The following is a 17005-nucleotide window of genomic DNA, read 5'->3' on the forward strand; positions in this document are numbered from 1 at the left end:
TTAAGGCTGGCGGGCAGGCCAGGAGCCCCAGCAGGCTTCTGATAATACATGAAACCTCAACCATTGGCGGGATGAGATTTCAAGTCCATTTTTAAGAAGTTTAATAAAGTTTAGGTCCTTTTTATTAACATGTCCCATCTCGTGTGACATTGTCACATGAGGGGGACATGTTAATAACATGTTTATTTTTCTATTTTTTAAGTGTTTCAGACTGTCACTGATCTCCCTGAGACAGCACTTAGTCTCAGGGAGCAGTGTGCTCTTTCGCACGCATGCGCAAAAGAGCACACTTTGACAGCTGGGGATTCTCCCCCCCGCCCCGCACTGGAAATGGTGGCAGGCCCCACTTCAGCATTGGGGGTCAGCTGTCCACCCGCCGCCGAGCCGGTGGGGCCTGCATGCCCACCAAGGGCAAAATTCTGCCCATAATGTTGAGTGATACATTGAAATAATTCTTGAGTTCGCTATTATTTATCTAGATATCGGGCAGGAAAAGTGTATTTCAAATCATAGGATGTGTGAGAACTGCTTATGGGAATGATCAGCAACAATGAACCTGAGAAAATATCTAACATGAAAATTAAAACATTTAGTAGCCGTCCTGATAGTACCTGGGAATAGTCTTGACTTCAGTTCATGAAGTTGTTCATTGGAGCCCAACAGCAGGACCTAAGCTGATATTCCAGCGTCGCCCTTAGAAAATACCGGTTTGTCAGAGTTCCATCACTTGGATGAAACATTAAATTGTGGTCCTGTCTGCTTGTTCAAGTCAATGTCAAAGCTATCATAGGATATTTGGAAGGATTAGATCAAACTGACCTATCACCATTTAAATTATCATCACCTCACAAGGCCCATATATCTATTCAAGTGCAAAATTGTTAGTCATTTTAAGGACTTTGAATCCTGTTCTGATGCATCTTTTAAGTTGGCTTTGATGATCAACCTGCTCAGTAGCAGTCTGAAGACAGTTGTTATCCAACCAACTCACCTCTCCAGTACATTGTGTTGGAGAACACCTGAAACACAGTCAATGAATCTTTTATGGAATTGTTGTTTGGTAATCACAATTGGATTTGCACACACCACTGACAGGCAAATAAATACTTCGTCTCTTATGTCAACTAAATGGACATTTATATGTTTAAGTGTGAAACAAGTTTTACAAACACGTTTACCTGGGTTAATGCTAACAGATTTACAAATCGTAGATACCACACAAGTAAAATGGCAGTCACTAACTTAAAGCTGCTTTGTTAAATCCTACATTATACAGGATATTAAAATCTAATAGCTAAAAAAGCTCTTGGTTCACAAAGAGTTAAGGAAACTTATCATGGAAATTAAGCAATTATAGTTGAATATTCAATTTATTATCAAGCTTAGGCTGAACATTTTAATGTATTGTACCTGTTGGTTCAGCAGCTGAATTGACTGAATACTGGCCTTTGATCTGTTATGCATGTCTTCAATAGTTGCAAGTTTTTCTGCTATATGACTCTCCTGTTCATGCCTAAATGCAAAAGGTACAGAAACAATTCACTGTCTTTTGTGAATAAAGCACATTGGGGATTTTGTTTCCTTCAAATTTGTTTCTACTGGAAAGAATGTTTTTGAAAAAATGATTTACTGCCAACTCCACAGACAAAGACTGGCAGCAAAACTGCCTCCTGCAGACTATCAGGTTTCTTACCAGTTACAGAAATCATCTCTAAACTTATTATTTATCATCACTTCATTTTCTGCAGGGGGGGTGGAGCACAGGGTTTTCTTTTCTCTGCAGATTCAACTAATGTAACTGTTGAATGATTAAGACAAACAGAGGCTGCTGTTCTCAATTATTCCTTATAGGAGTAGAACGGTGCCTTTGTGTGTTGAGAAACATGAAAAGTGTTAAAAGATTTTCAGTTTCCTACATGGACAATACCAAACAGAAATAAAAACAGAAAATACTGGAAATACTCAGCAGGTCTGGCAGCACCTGTTGAGAGAGAAAAATCAGAGCTAATGAGCTGGATTTTGTTCTGGTGATGCGAGTCCCCCGCACCAATTGGAGAACCGGCAGAAACTGCGTGTCACTTCTGACGGGGAGGCTGGATGTGAATAAGTGCCCGTCAGGTACTTCACTGGCCAGAGTCGGGCCTCCATATAATCAAGCGCCCACTGGAGCAGAGATTCTGCCCCCGAGAGCTTCCGGCTAATTAGAGGCCGATAGGTCTCAATTACTGGTGTGCTACCAGGAGCAGTGGCTGCTTCTGGTAATGCACTGAGGTCCAGCCCCAGGATTGATGCTGGATTCTAGGTCACAGGGTGAGATTGAGGGCGGGATGGGGGTCACGGGAAGGGAATCTCCGGTGCCGGGGAGGTGTCAGGAGGGTGGCTTTCAGCACACCACCCTCCTGATGCTGGGCTCTTCCAATGAGCACATCGTACCTGTCAACAAGGGACCCCTCCCCTTTCAAAGGCCACAGGCAAACCCTACAAGGTTAGCTGAATGGTCTTAGGGAGACTTGAGAAAGCCAAGCAGCTCCCATTGAATGTTTGAGCCACCAATATATTCCGTTGGGCTCAGGGATAATTGGTTTTAAGTGACTCATTAATGAGCCTAATTGCCTTATTGCATCAGGGCCTTCCCACCCCAAACTTAATTGGGGAGAGTTTGGGAATCCGATGCAGGTACTCCCACCTGATTTGTCTGGTCTTACCCGCCATGATTTTGGCTCCGATGGACTCCACTATATCTAGCCCAACCTGAAATGTTAATTTTGTTTGTCTCTTCACAGATGCTGCCATACTTGCTGAGCATTTCCATCATTTTCTGTTTTTATTTCAGCATCTGCAGTATTTTGCTTTTGGGATACTAAACAGAAATCTTACCTAGATTGCTTATTTTTATCTTATTAATCTTAAGATTTATGATTAATTTTACCAAGTTAACAAAATGTTAGCAGTGACAATATTAACTGATATTTCTGCAATGTTCCTAATATGTAGTAAGAAGTCTTAAAGTGCTTAATTGAAGAGGGAAGTAAACAGTGGGCATCAACCAAAAGAGGAGAATTGAAAATTGTGACAGTTGGGATACAGAATAACAAGCACCATTGAAGAGGAGGGCTCTGGAAGCATGGAAGGAGGTAGCTACACAGTGGGAGGTAGGCAGGAAGTTCCAGAAATGAAGAGCAGGTGGATAACTGCATGAAATGGAAGGAATAGGGAATAAGGTTTTTTTTATTTGCTCATGGGATTTGAGCATCACTGGTTGGGCCAGCATGTATTGCCCATCCCTAATTGCCCTTGAGAAGATGGTGATGAGCTGCCTTCTTGAACTGTTGCAGTCCATGTGGTGTAGGTACACTCATGGAGGTGCTGGGAGGGAGTTCCAGGATTTTGACCCAGCAAAAATTATGAAGAAGTCTTTATTCCATGTTATGTAATTGCTTTTGCACTTTTATTTCGCTTTTGTTGAATTTTACTGGTAGCATTAGTTAGTTTGACTGGGTTGTCCTCCATTTTCACATTTTGGGTTTTGTCTCCTTGCATATATTAGTTTCATTATTCACAGTGACTGCTGGCTTTGAAATTCCACCATACTAAGGGGAAAATTTTTCGTTCTTCGGGTGGGCTTGACGGGGGCGGTCAGGAAGCCAAGCGTCACCTGCGATCGGGGCCAGACCGCGATTTCACGCCGGCGACCAAATTAAGGCCCATCCACTGTGAAACGTGTGTGGAGGCGCTCAGTGGAGGAGGGCGAGCGCAGAAATTCGCACATGTGCTGCCTCAGGGAGATGAGAGTTTAAAAAATTAAAATTAAAGATTTTAAAAATGTTATAAAACTTGTCCCCTCATCTTACACTAAAGGCTTAAGAATAAACAGTTTCCTGTATTCAATGATATGGAATGCTGCTTGGGGCAGAATTTAATGCCCTCCCCATTGGCGAGGGGCATTTAATCAGATGGGAGGGTGGCAGGTGAGGGTCCCACCGTATTCCCACCTCTGCCCTGATTAAGTCCATGGTGGGAAGGCTCATAGAAAGCTTTACCACCCTGCCGCCAATTAAGGCCCTTAAGTGGGCAATTAATGGCCACTTAGGGAGCTCAACCCATCACCGCTGGTATTAACCTAGCATTGGGTGGGGGTCTCACCATGTGAGGAGCATAGCAAGCAAAGCTCTGTGGGATTACTTGTGAGCTCCTGAGGTGGTGGGGTGGAGGGGCGGTCGGCATTTCTTGTTTAAAGGCACTCAGTGCCTCATTAAGAGACCCAGCACTGGGAATGGGGGATGGGCCCGCTGAGAGCCACACCCTTGCCTTGGCAGCCGACCTCCCCTCCTTGAGACCCCCACCATGTGACATCCCCTCCCTCCATCACTCATCTGTGACATAGGCCTGGATTTTCAGGTCCTGCCCGCTGCATGACCAGAAAATCCCGCCCGAAGTCAACGGACCTTTGGCCATGGGTGGGACCGGAAGAGCTCTCTGGTTCCAGCGACAATCCTAGGTCTCGGATGGGTGCACTGCTGGCAGCAGCTACCACCTCCACTGATGATCGATAAAGCATCTGTTGGTGGGTGAGACTTCTGACCCTAGTGTGATCCTAGGTAGGGCCTGCTGCTGTCCAATTAAGTGCCTAAATGACACTGAATTCAGCAGGTCTTCCCTACAAGAGGTGACATGGGGCTCCTGCTGAGCTCCAGCCAGTGGCAAGACCCCTTCACCTCCAGTCCTTGGTCATTAATCCAGCAGGAAGAGAAGGCAATTGAGATAATGGGATCTGACTTTGTCAACTGATAGGGGAAGGAAATGTGAGAATCCTGCAGCTGCAGTTGGTCTGAGCATATCTCACAATAATTTTGGTTTTCTGCCATTCATTGTCTGAAGGGATTTTTGCAGAATAAAACAGTAGAAAATGGTGGCCAGCAGAGAATCTATTTCAGTTCTTTGTCCCAATATGTCCATATGAACTAAAAGCTGGGAAGAAGAAGCATAGAGAGAAAGTGATGAGTGTGAATGAGAGGGTGAATGATGATGTGAACAAATCTTTGTTGATTATCCCTCCTGCTGAGGAATCTGCCATTCTTCCTCAGCAGTGTGGATACTCAACAAAGATTTGTTCACATCATCACTCACCCTCTCATTCACACTCACCAGACCTCAGTGAATCCTGGCGAAAGGGAGGGTTGTGTGTCACAAATCGTTCAGATGAGGAATAGACACTGACTACTGTATGACACAGAAGGAAGCCAGAGCCAGGAGGTAGGAGGGGAATAGCAGATGTTTCTGATTGGAGGCTAAGGAAATGTCAGCTCGCTCCTGAAGAGTATTTGGAAAAGGATTTCAAGGATCTTGTCAAGAATGGAAAGGTGAGAGGGAGCATCAAACTTGTTGAAGGTACTGCAAAGGTTATCCAAAAATATACAGCAGGACATAGGCCTGGCAGAGGAGTAAAATGCAATCTTTAATTCAACATCAGAGAGCAGGATTTTACATCCTGCAGGCAAGCGCGTAAAATCACATGCGATGATGTCAGGCAAGCTTCCCGATGTCATCGCGCACTCTTGCGATCTTTTGGTTGGTGGGCGCATGGGAGAGAAGGCAGCGTGCCCGCTGACAACTAAAAGCCCTATTAAGGCCCTTAAGCAAGTAATTAATTTGTACTTTTCGCTGCCCGCTCAACCATTGGGCAGGCGAATAGGCCAGGCAACATTTTCATTTTTTATGAAACCCCATCCATGGGCAGGATAACAATGGTAAATAAAAAAATCAGAAAAAATATTTTAACTTCATTTTAAACATGTCTCTCTTCATGTGACTGAGTCACATGTGGGGTCATGTTCATATCATTTCTAAAATCTTTACTTTCCTTTGCACAATTCTTCAGCTCCCTGAGGCAGTTTTGTGGCCTCAGGGAGATTTCAGCGTGTGTTCCCCTGTGCATGCGAAGACTTTCACGCTCGCCCTCCACCCACCCCCAACCAGACAGCGCTGAGTGTTTCAGCGCACCTTTCACGCTGGCTGGCCGTTAATTGGCCAACCAGCGTGAATTCGTAATCAGGGCCTGATCACGGGGGGCGGACCTTTTCCGGGTCACTCCCGGGCCCACCCGCCATGCCCGCTCGACGAACGGAAAATCCTACACAGGGAGAACTTCCAAACAGTGCAAAGTAGTGTGGAGTGACTGGCAGCTGTGGAAATCTCTCTGCTTATGTCCCATAGAATATGTGTCACTTCCAATGCAGAGGCTCTGAATGGTGTCATTCAAACCTTAAGTAATGGAATGAAGAGACCGATATCTGTTCATTTTAAGTGTAGGCCTTATTGTATAATCCTCTGCTTCATCTGTGGGCCTTCACAGCAGGTTGGAGCTACGGTATTATTGGATACCCCTTGATTCTAAGAAGCTATCCAGAATCTTGCCCTTCATTCTGAAAGAATGCAAAGATACTGCATTGACAAAGGATGAATAATTAATAGCATCTCCCTGTATACCAGCAATGACTTATCAAAACCTGTGTCTGTAGACAATGATTGGATATGACATTTGACATAATGGTGTGGATTGACAATATAGGCTTGTGTAGTGACACAAGTACAATCTGTAACTATAAACAGCTCCTCAAAGAAAGAATTGCATTTATATACTGCCTTTCTCAGGCATCCCAAAGCTCTTCGCAGCCAATGAAGTACTTTGGAATTGTGGTCACTGCTGTAATGTAGGAAACAGGGCAGCCAATTTGTGCACAGGAATTTGACTAATTTCAGCTTCACAAGTACATTTCACCATTCAAGAAGAGCACTGTTGATTTGCATTTCAACTTCATTTTGCCATCTTTATTCCATATGTTCCATATCAGTGAACAAAAATCTATCAATTTCAGTCATCAAAATTTCAGTGGATCTTGCATCCACACTTGTTTGGGGAGTTAGTTTCAGGTTTTCTCCAGCCTTTGTGTGAAAACGTGCTTCATGATTTTATTCGGTGAACGGACTGCCGCCCATGATCAGTGCCCGACTGTGATTTCACACTGGCTGGTCGTTAATTGGCTCCCAGGCCCACCAATCGTGCCCACATGCAGAGCTAAAAATTCTGCCCAATGTGTTTACAAGAACTTGTTCAGGTAGCTACAGAGAAACTTCCCTGCAGTTGGGGAACCCAGAAGAGGGTGTAGCCTTAAAACTAGATCTAGACCATTCAGGAATAAAATCATGAAGCACGTTTTCACAAAAAGGCTGGACAAAACCTGAAACTAACTCCCCAAACAAGTGTGGATGCGAGATCAACTGAAATTTTCATGATTGAGATTGATAGATTTTTGTTCACTGATATGGAACGTATGGAATAAAGGTGGCTAAATGAAATTGAAATGCAAATCAGCCATGATCTTATTAAATGGTGAAAAGTGCTTGTGAAGCTGAAATTAGTGTGAAATGTGTGCTGAAATGCTTAGCTCCTGGGGCGAGGGCAGGCGCTGACGTATGCGTGGGGTCAGGGGGAGTGCAGAATGAAAGCTCCCTGAAGACAGAGAGCTGCCTCAGGGAGCTGAAGAATTTAAAAGCAATAAGGAAATATTTTAAAATCTGGAAAAAAATACCCACACATCAGAATCAGTCACCTGAACATATAGATGATGAAAATTCTGTCCATACATTTCTTAAAAATTTAATAATAGAAACCTCATCCAGCCCTTGGATGAAGTTTCATCAAAAATACAAAGTCTGCCTGGCAGATTCACCGTCCGCCAACTGCAAAGTTGGACGGGCCACGGAAAATTGATGATAATTGGAATTTTAATGGGCTTAATTGCCCTCTTAATTGTCGGCAGGTGCGCTTCTGACTTTCGCACGCACCCACCGACCGAAATATCGCGCGAGCACAGGTTAATGTTGGGATGCTTGCCCGACATTATCATATGCTATTTACGCTCAAGCAGGTCGGGTGCGCACCCGCACGCCAAGGTAAAAATTCGGCTCATTGATTAGATCACCCCTCAACCTTCTAAATGCAAGTGAATACAAATCAAGTTAATGCAACCTTGTTTTCATAATTTAACTGTTTGCAATCATTCTGGCGAATCTGTTATACCCCTTCCAGGCCAACATATCTTTCTTGGGATGCAGTGCCCAGAACTATACGTAGCACTCCAGATGAGAACTGATCAAAACTCCATACAACTTGAGTGTAACTTCCTCCCATTTGTATTGTAGCTCACTGGAGATAAAGGCCCACATTCCATTAGCATTTTTGATTTCTTTTTGTAGTTGCCCAAGCCATTGGGTATTGTTACTGACTCTGCGCTGAAAGTATCCAGTCCCCACTGATTAGTTCTGCAATAGGCGACACAGAAATGGGCTGAGGCTCTGAGGGGAAAAATTGCCTTTATTAAGCTGTTGCGTGGTTCTTAGCAGCTTGCTGAGTATCGTTATAAATGGCCTTGGAAAAAAACAACAGGCCTCTCCTCTCAGTGACAAAGGCATGGATCCTGAAACATTTTATGAAATGGAGATAATATGAGAAAAAAATTGATTACACATGGATTAATTGAAGAGTGGCTACCTTAAAAAAAGAAGTACCATGGTGACCCTTGCAGGCAAAAATTCTGTATGACTCACTGGTAAATTTATATTTAGCATATTGTTCAAAATGTTCACATTCTTACAGAATTGACTTTGATGCATAAAACAGAGTTCTGAGATGACTTGTTAGGATTATTGCATGATACACAAGGCTTTACACTGTGGAGACAGAAAAATGCAGAACTGACATGTCCCTCTGTAAAAGGTAAATTGAGATTTGGGTTTTTAACGTGAAGGGTGTACATAATACAAACATAGCAGAATGTTTAACTTAAACTTGTTGTTATAGAACTAGTGGAGAAAAGTACAAAATTAACAATCCTCAGAAATTTGACGACATTTTCCCCTCAAAATGTAGTAGAGCTGTGTTTATTAACTCATTTAAAATTGGCTATAAATATTTCTATTTTTACAATAGGAAGTTATAAAGATAGAAATGGACTAATGGACAAATACTCTGGGATAAGATGATACCTGCACTGCCAGGATCATGAAAATATGTCATTGTGGAATGGAGGGTCAAAGAATGAAGGTAATGATATTCCACTTACATTCCAGAACTAGAAAAAAAATCACATAATGGACAAGAAGATGTTTTACAGACTGCTAAAGAATTGAATTTGTGTTTAGTCACTTCCCTCAGCAGATTGAATAGGGTAGGTCTATATTAAGGCAAATTGGTTTGGGCAAGGACTGAACTGGATGGCTCAAATGGAGTTTTCTATTCTGTATTGTCTTAAATTCTTAAGTTTCAGTAAGGTTCAATTAGTCTTGACATTATACAATGTATAGATATTAAAAAATGAACTAAGTTTACATCAATTTGAAAAATTATAAAACCACATGAATAACTCTAAAATGTGCATTATAATTTTCAAAGAATCATTGCTGCTTAACACCATTTAATATTTTAAAGTTGCTAATGGTTTAGCTGGCAGACAACACACTGATTGCAACTTATGTAAACATTCAGTATTGCAACACTAAAAAACCCAAGGAGCTGAAGGCAGTTTAAAAATGCTAATGCAATAAAACACATCGAAACAGTTTGGCTGAGATACAGTAAATGGTAATATATCTGCATTTTGGAAGTTGCTAAGGCCAGTGAACTAGTGTGTAAATAAAAACTGTACAGTAATTGTTAGCATACCAAAAACAGAGGCCCAGAACATTTTTTCTGGCTTACAGCCAAAAATATCAAGACAAATGCTGTTTTACTTAGCCAGAATCAGCCCTGAGCTATCATTTTTAATAAGTGCATTTGTATTAGAAACAGCTCCTTGAAAAAAAATTCTTCTGGTAATGGAACATCAATGTCTATATGGAAAAATGTGCTTTATCTCTCAGCCATGTTTCCGGACATTGTAGAATTTAATTTATAAGTTTTTTTAACCCATACTAAGAAGCTGAGAACTTAATGACATTAAGTAATAACTATTCCAAGATAACAGTCACTGTCAGCTCTGTATGTACACACACACGCACACATACACACACACAAAGATTGCTTACCAACCAGTAGTGATGGTTTAGTTAGATAATAAGTTATAGAGCATGTTATTGCTGCTGTTTCTAAATGAGGTAAGGAAAGGGGCAACAATTTTTTTTCCTGTAGCAGTTTAAGTTGTTACAAGGAACTAAACTATCAATGCCCTACATGACTAAGTAGTATTGATTAGAAAGGTCACAGTTAACAAGTATTTTGTAATTATAAATATTTTCTTGAACCTCTCATTTTACTGTAGGCATTATCTGTTTAAGTTACCTATTATGTTGCTCTTAACAACACAATGTAGTGGTACATAAGGAGATTTCTTTAGAGCACAAGATGATCAAAATTATCGGATTAGACAGGTATTTAATTGTTAATATTGGCCCAGATTGTCCTCTCATGAGTACCTAAACTCCCACCAGTTTTAGGTGCAAAATATAGAAAAAATGAATAAGAGGATAATGAATGGAAAGCTCGTCTGAATGTCGGTGCCAGCCATCACAGATGAAGGTCGATACCTACCTGCTGTTACCTTACTGCCCAGATTTATTGCCTTCAGAATGTATATGGGGTTCTTACTGTGGAGCAGTACCTTTGGAAGCTGAGGTTTAGCAGGGAGGTAATATGGGAGTTATGTCATTATTTTCACATAGATTTTGAGCTATGCTCCAGGGCTGCTGTGCTGCTGTCAGTATCAGTCAAGGTGACAATAGCATTTAAATGTTTTGCCTCAAGCGGGAGCTTTCCAGCAGCCCAGGTGGCACAGCCAACATTAACTGTCCAATTATGGATTAATGCTTTCATTGAGTCATTTTGCCAGATTTGGCAAATACATTGCATTCTTCATGGAACAGGGGTTAGCAAGTCTGAGAACTTGGGCTCTTCCAAACAAAGACCAACTTACATACCATCAGTCACTCCTTAGCCTTTGTACTACTCTATAAAGGAATACCCCAGATATGAATCAGAAGGTTATCTGCTTTGTGAGTGTTCAGTCCATGTGTAACCATTGGTATACCAAGGTTGCCTGGCAGCACACATAATAGGCAAGAGTCTTACTCACTCAAAACGCATTAATTCACAAAATTAAAATAGGGCCCAATGTATTTATTTTGAGGCAGTGCCCCTATTGATGAAGACATTCAGTGAATGAATCATAGAATGGTTGCAGCACAGGGGCGGTCATTAGGCCCATCAGGTCCGTGTCAGCTTTCCACAAAAGCAACTTAGCTTGTTCCATTCCCCTGCCCTTTCCTCGTAGCCCTGTAAGCATTTTTTTTAGATGATAATCTAATTCCCTTTTGAAAGTCCAGATTGTATCTGCCTCCACCACACTCTTAGGAAGTGGGTTCAAGATCTTAACCATACAATGCGTAAAAAAGTTTTTCCTCATGTTGCTATTAGTTCTTTTGCCAATCACTTTAAATTGGTGTCCCCTCGTTCTCAACTCTTCCATCAAAGTTTCTCCCTATCTACTCTGTGTGGGCCCATCATGACTTTGAACACTTCTTTCAAATCTCTTCTTATCTTTTCTTCCCTAAAGAGAACAGCCTGAGCTTCTCAAATTATTTGTGTAACTGGCATCTCTAATCCCTGGAACCATTCTCATAAATCTTTTCTGCACCTTTTCTAAAGTCTTTACATCCTTTCTAAAGTGTGATATCCAGAACTGGATGCAGTACTCCAGCTTAGGCCTAAACAGAGTTATAGAGATTCATCATAATTTCCTTTGTTTTGCACTCTATGCCCAGATCCCATTTGCTTCTTAAACCACTTTCTTAGCATGTCTTGCCATCTCCAATGATTTACTCCCATATATCCCCAGGCCTCTCTGAACCTGATCTCCTTTAGAATTGAGTCCTTTATTTTATATCGTCCCTCCTGGCTCTTCCTACCAAATTATACCACTTCACACTTCTCCGCAATAAATTTAATTTGTCATGTATCCGCCCATCTTGTATGAAGGCAGGGATGCAGTCTCAATGCTTGCCTGGACTAGAAGTAGCCCTAAATTGGGTCTTGGTTCTCATTAATATTAATTGAATGATATCAGTCCATGTGATATCAAGAAACAGCTGAAGGCATTGGATACTGCAAAGGCTATGGGCACTGTTAACATTCCAACAATAGTACTGAAGACTTGTGCACAAGAACTAGCTGCGCCCGTAGTCAAGCTTTTCCACTATAGCTACAACATTGGCATCCTCCTGGCAATGTGGAAAATTGCCCAGTTATGTCCTGTCCCAAAAAACAGGACAAATCCAACCTGGCCAATTATGACCCCCCTCCCCACCCTATCATTCTACTCTTGATCATCAGCAAAGTGATGGAAAGTGTTGCTGACAATGCTATTAAGTGGCACTTACTCAGCAATAATCTGCTCACTGATGCTCGGTTTGGGTTCCCCCAGGACCATTCAGCTCCTGACCTCATGACAGCTAGATCCAAACATGGGCAAAAGACCTGAACTCCAGAGATGAAGTGATATTGACTGTCCTTGGCATCAAGGCAGCACTTGACCGAGTTTGACATCAAGGAGCCCTAACAAAACTGGAGGCAATGGGAATCAGGGGGAAAAACTCCCGACTGGTTGGAGTCATATCTAGCATAAAGGAAGATGGTTGTGGTTGCTCGTGGTCAATCATCTCAGTCCCAGGACATCGCTGCTGGAGTTTCTCAGGGTAGTGTCCTAAACCCAACCATCTTCAGCTGTTTCATCAATGACCTTCCCTCCATTGTCAGGTCAGAAGTGGGGAATGTTTGCTGATGACTGCACAACGTTAGCACCATTTGCAACTCCTCAGATACTAGAGCAGTCTGTGTCTAAATGCAGCCAGACCTGGACAATATCCAGGCTTGGGTTGATAAGTGCCAAGCAACAATCATGCCAACCAAGTGCCAGGCAATGACCATCTCTAACAAGAGACTAACCATCTTCACCTGACCGTCAGTGGCATTACCGTCACTGCATCCCCTACTAGCAACATTTTGGAGGTTACCATCGAGCAAAAACTGAACTGAGCTAAATACTGTGGGTCCAAGAGCAGGTCAGAGGCTGGGACCTCTACAGAGAGCAACTCACCTCCTGACTCCCCAAAGCCTGTCCATTATCGACATGGCACAAGTCAGGAGTGTGATGGAATACTCTCCACTAGCCTGCAGTGAAGATCCAACAGCACTCAAGAAGTTTAATGCCATCTAGGACAAAGCATCCCACTTGATTGGCACCCCACCTACCATCTTGGACATTCACTCCCTCCACCACCAACATCCGGTTGCAACACTGTGTACCATCTACAAGATGGACTGCAGCAACTCATCAAGGTTCCTTCGACAACACCTTCCAAAGGTGCAACCTCTACCACCTAGAAGGACAGAAACAGCAGTAACCATCACCTGCAAATTCCCATCCAAGTGACACACCATTCTGCCCTGGAAATATATTGTTTTTCCTTCACTGTTGGTGGGTCAAAATCCTGGAACACCCTTCCTAACAGCACTGTGTGTGTACCTATACCAAATGGAATGCAACGGTTCAAGAAGGTGGCTCACCACCACCTTCTCAAGGGCAATTAGGGGTGGGTAATAAATGCTGGTCTAGCCAGCAATGTGCACATCCTGTGAACAAATACAACAAATGTTGTCGGTGTCTGCTGCAACTCCAAAGGCAGCTTGCACATTTGAACAAAATGATTTTAAAAATGTTTTTCACAGGATGGGGGTGTCATTGACCCTGATTTTAACTTGCCCAGACAATCAGAATGATAGCAGGGACTTGCCCTCTGATCCCTGCTGCCTCCCTGTCAAGTTAGCAGAACACCTGACCCTATCTGGCAAGATCTTGTTTAAAAATGTAGATCTGGGTCTGATGATGTTACTGTGACTCAATCTGCTATTTATTTGGAGGCCTGAGTGGAGAAGCCCCATCAGGACAAATCTGTCGGAGCTGGATTGATGACCAGAAGAGGCCTAAGCATTACATGGTATTGAAAGACAGCTTATTTTCTGACTTAACATAAATATTAGTTTGGGAAATAAGTGTCTTTTTGTTTTTAGTCAAAATAAGTATATTTTCCAATCTAAGTTTCTTTAGGTACTTAAGAAAGTACAGTGGGTATTGAATGTTATGGCAAAGATTAAAATAGAAAACAGCATCAATTTGACCCAAGAATTAGAAGACCCTGTTCAAAAGAAGCGAGGCTGTGCAAAGTGCTGTTTTCCTTTTTTGATTTAACTGGTTAGTTCAAGGCTGTTTGAGAAGGCATGCTCAGTGACCCATGCAGCTGTATTTCATCTCTTATAACAACAACCGCCAGATAGAATGTAATATCCTTTGTCGAATGACGCCTTACTGAAAAAGAATTTTTCTATTTAAGAGGGTATAACAAAATTAGATCAGCAATGATATCTAACTTAATAATCTCTGCTCAGAGATAAGAAAACTAACAAACACATTTCCTCTTGTGGAAAGCAAAGCAAGGATCAGCAAATGTCATTAGCATGGTAAAATCAAAGTAAAAACAGTTCAATGATCTTTCAAGGATCTACTTACTAGCATTAAGTTAAAATTATTCTGAGACTACATTGCTTTAAGACTTTGGGATTTTCTCCAGGAGAGAAGAATCCCAGAGAACTTATTTGAAGGAGAAATTGATGACAAGTTGTTGTAACTTGCTAATATTTCTTAGTATGTTGGAATCTCCCCCGCCAACAAATATCCCTCTCAAGCTAAAATCTTTGTCACATGTGGCAGCAGGTTCAAATAGAGAAGAAATTTACGCTGATAATTTAAATCATAGGCTGGTAAACTAGATTTGACCATTGAATACAACAGGAAAGCTCCTTTTAGGAAACAAGAGCCAGCTGGAGCCTAATTTAACTCCACGTAAAATGCAAAAACAGTAAACTGCATTTGATAATTCAGCTAGTCTGTAAGCAGCTGTCACACAGATGTTTAAGGGAAGAATATTTTTGACAAAAGGAACAAAATAGGTTGTGTACAAGAAACTGAAACATTTTTATCCAGCACTATATGATGAGGCATTAATGATGAGAACAATTATAACCATGGAAAAAGTTAGACAAGCCCAGTTTATTGACTGGCCTTTCAACAACATAGTTATCAGAACCAAATACACATTCAGGAGCAGCTCTCTATTTGATAAATCAAACTCTGTCTCAAGAACGCTGCTACTGGAAGCAGGAGCTTTGAGGCCCATGACTATGAAGCAATCTAGTTAATTCATTCCATTCTCTCTGCCCTAGATATATTCTAAAAAGATCAGTAGCGAATGAAAGCCAATCAGTTACTTCTGTTTGGAGTGGAAGGAGGCTGCTCTTCTGCACACATCAGCGTAGATTTTTCAATTAAGAGCCAAATTTTGGGTGTAAAGTGGGTGTTTCTGATCAGAAAATTGGTTTGCTATCCATTACATTGGGTATCTGCATTTTTTTAATCTATCTTAATTTTCCAATAGGGATTTTAATTGTCTTTTGAAGCACTTTCCAGTTTGAGTGAGTGCTTATAAATGCATAATAATGCACTAAAGTTATTTATGGAATTTTCTGTCACTTCCACCTACTGCAAGCTGTTCTCTTTACCTCTCCACACAAATTAGGTGTTGCACATTTTGGTTCATTTCTACTCTTTACTCTAGATCAGGCTTGTCCAATCTTTTTGCTTGGGGTAGTGGACGGGGGTCACATTTCCATTTTTTTCTCACTCAAGGGACTGATGAGCAAATTTCCGAAACATGGGGCTGGATTTTGCCAACGCACAAAATGACGCCGGATGACATCAGGCGGAACCCCCGACATCACCGCGCCCCACTTAAATCTTCAGGAAGGCGGGGGCACAGCAAAATCAGCTGCGGGCCCGCCGACCTGTCAGTGGCCAATTGAGGCCATTGACAGGATAACTAAGACAGTTAAAGGACCTGCCCATCCAATCTTCAAGTTGGTGGGCAGGCCAGGAGCCCCAGTGGGGAATAGAAAAAACATGAAACCTCATCGACCGGCAGGATGAGGTTTCATGTAGGATTTAAAAAACTTTAATAAAGTTTTAGGGAAATTTATTAACATGTCCCATCTCGTGTGACATTGTCACATGAGGGGGACATGTTAAGGAATTCTTATTTTTCTATTTTTAATGTTTGTGCAAGTGTAAGCGATCTCCCTGAGGCAGCACTTAGCCTCAGGGAGATGTGTGCTTTCTCGTGCCCAGGGTGAAAGAGTGCACTCTAGCATTTGAGGAATCCCCCCACCGCCCGCACAGGAAGTGCATAGCGCTTCCCACCGGGCGTCATGCAGGGCAGGCCTTAATTGGCTCGCCCACTTAAAATGGCGGTGGGGCCCACTTCTCCGGTGGGGATCGGCTCCCTGCCCGCTGGAGATTCGGTCAGGCCCGCCTGGCAGGCAGAAAATTCTGCCCATAAGGTTTGGCACAACATTAAACTGAATTTCAAAAAAAAGTCGTGGTATTAAGAAAACAAACAACTTGCTGAGCAAAAATAAAGCAATGTCAAAGAGATAAATTGTTAAGTTAGAAAAAGAGTAATTAATAAAAAAGACCAGAGTATGAGAGGGTCAGAGTGTGTGTGCCAGACTCACCTTCTCAGGGTGCTCACTCACTCACCCTCACCCATTGTGTAAGTGGTTGTGAGTGTGTAGTGGTGGAAGTGAGTGAGAAACTTGAGACTGGGAGTAAGGCAGACACTCACTCACGTTCTCACTTTATCGTGCACGCGCACACACACATACTCATTCACTCACACTCATTCTTTCACTCTCACACACAGACTCACTGGGCAGAATTTTGCCCTTGTCGGTCGGGCCCGACTGGGGCAGGCGGGGGTGGTCAGGAAGCTGACTGCTGCTTGCGATTGAGACCGGAAGGCGATTTCACGCTGGCGGGCCAATTAAGGCCTGCGCAGTGTAAAACAC

At 42.4% G+C, this 17005-nt stretch overlaps 1 protein-coding gene across 1 annotated transcript in view; it reads right to left on the reverse strand.

Annotated features, from left to right (window-relative positions):
- The window catches only part of LOC121278803 (polyamine-modulated factor 1-binding protein 1-like), a 357653-nt gene that overhangs the window by 20256 nt on the left and 320392 nt on the right, over positions 1-17005 (reverse strand). The window contains exon 17 of the mRNA XM_041189256.1: positions 1411-1513. Within this exon, the coding sequence (XP_041045190.1) occupies positions 1411-1513 (103 nt within the window). The remainder of the gene's footprint in view (positions 1-1410; positions 1514-17005) is intronic.

Source organism: Carcharodon carcharias, chromosome 6 (genome assembly GCF_017639515.1).
Source record: "Carcharodon carcharias isolate sCarCar2 chromosome 6, sCarCar2.pri, whole genome shotgun sequence".
Lineage (NCBI taxonomy): Eukaryota > Metazoa > Chordata > Chondrichthyes > Lamniformes > Lamnidae > Carcharodon > Carcharodon carcharias.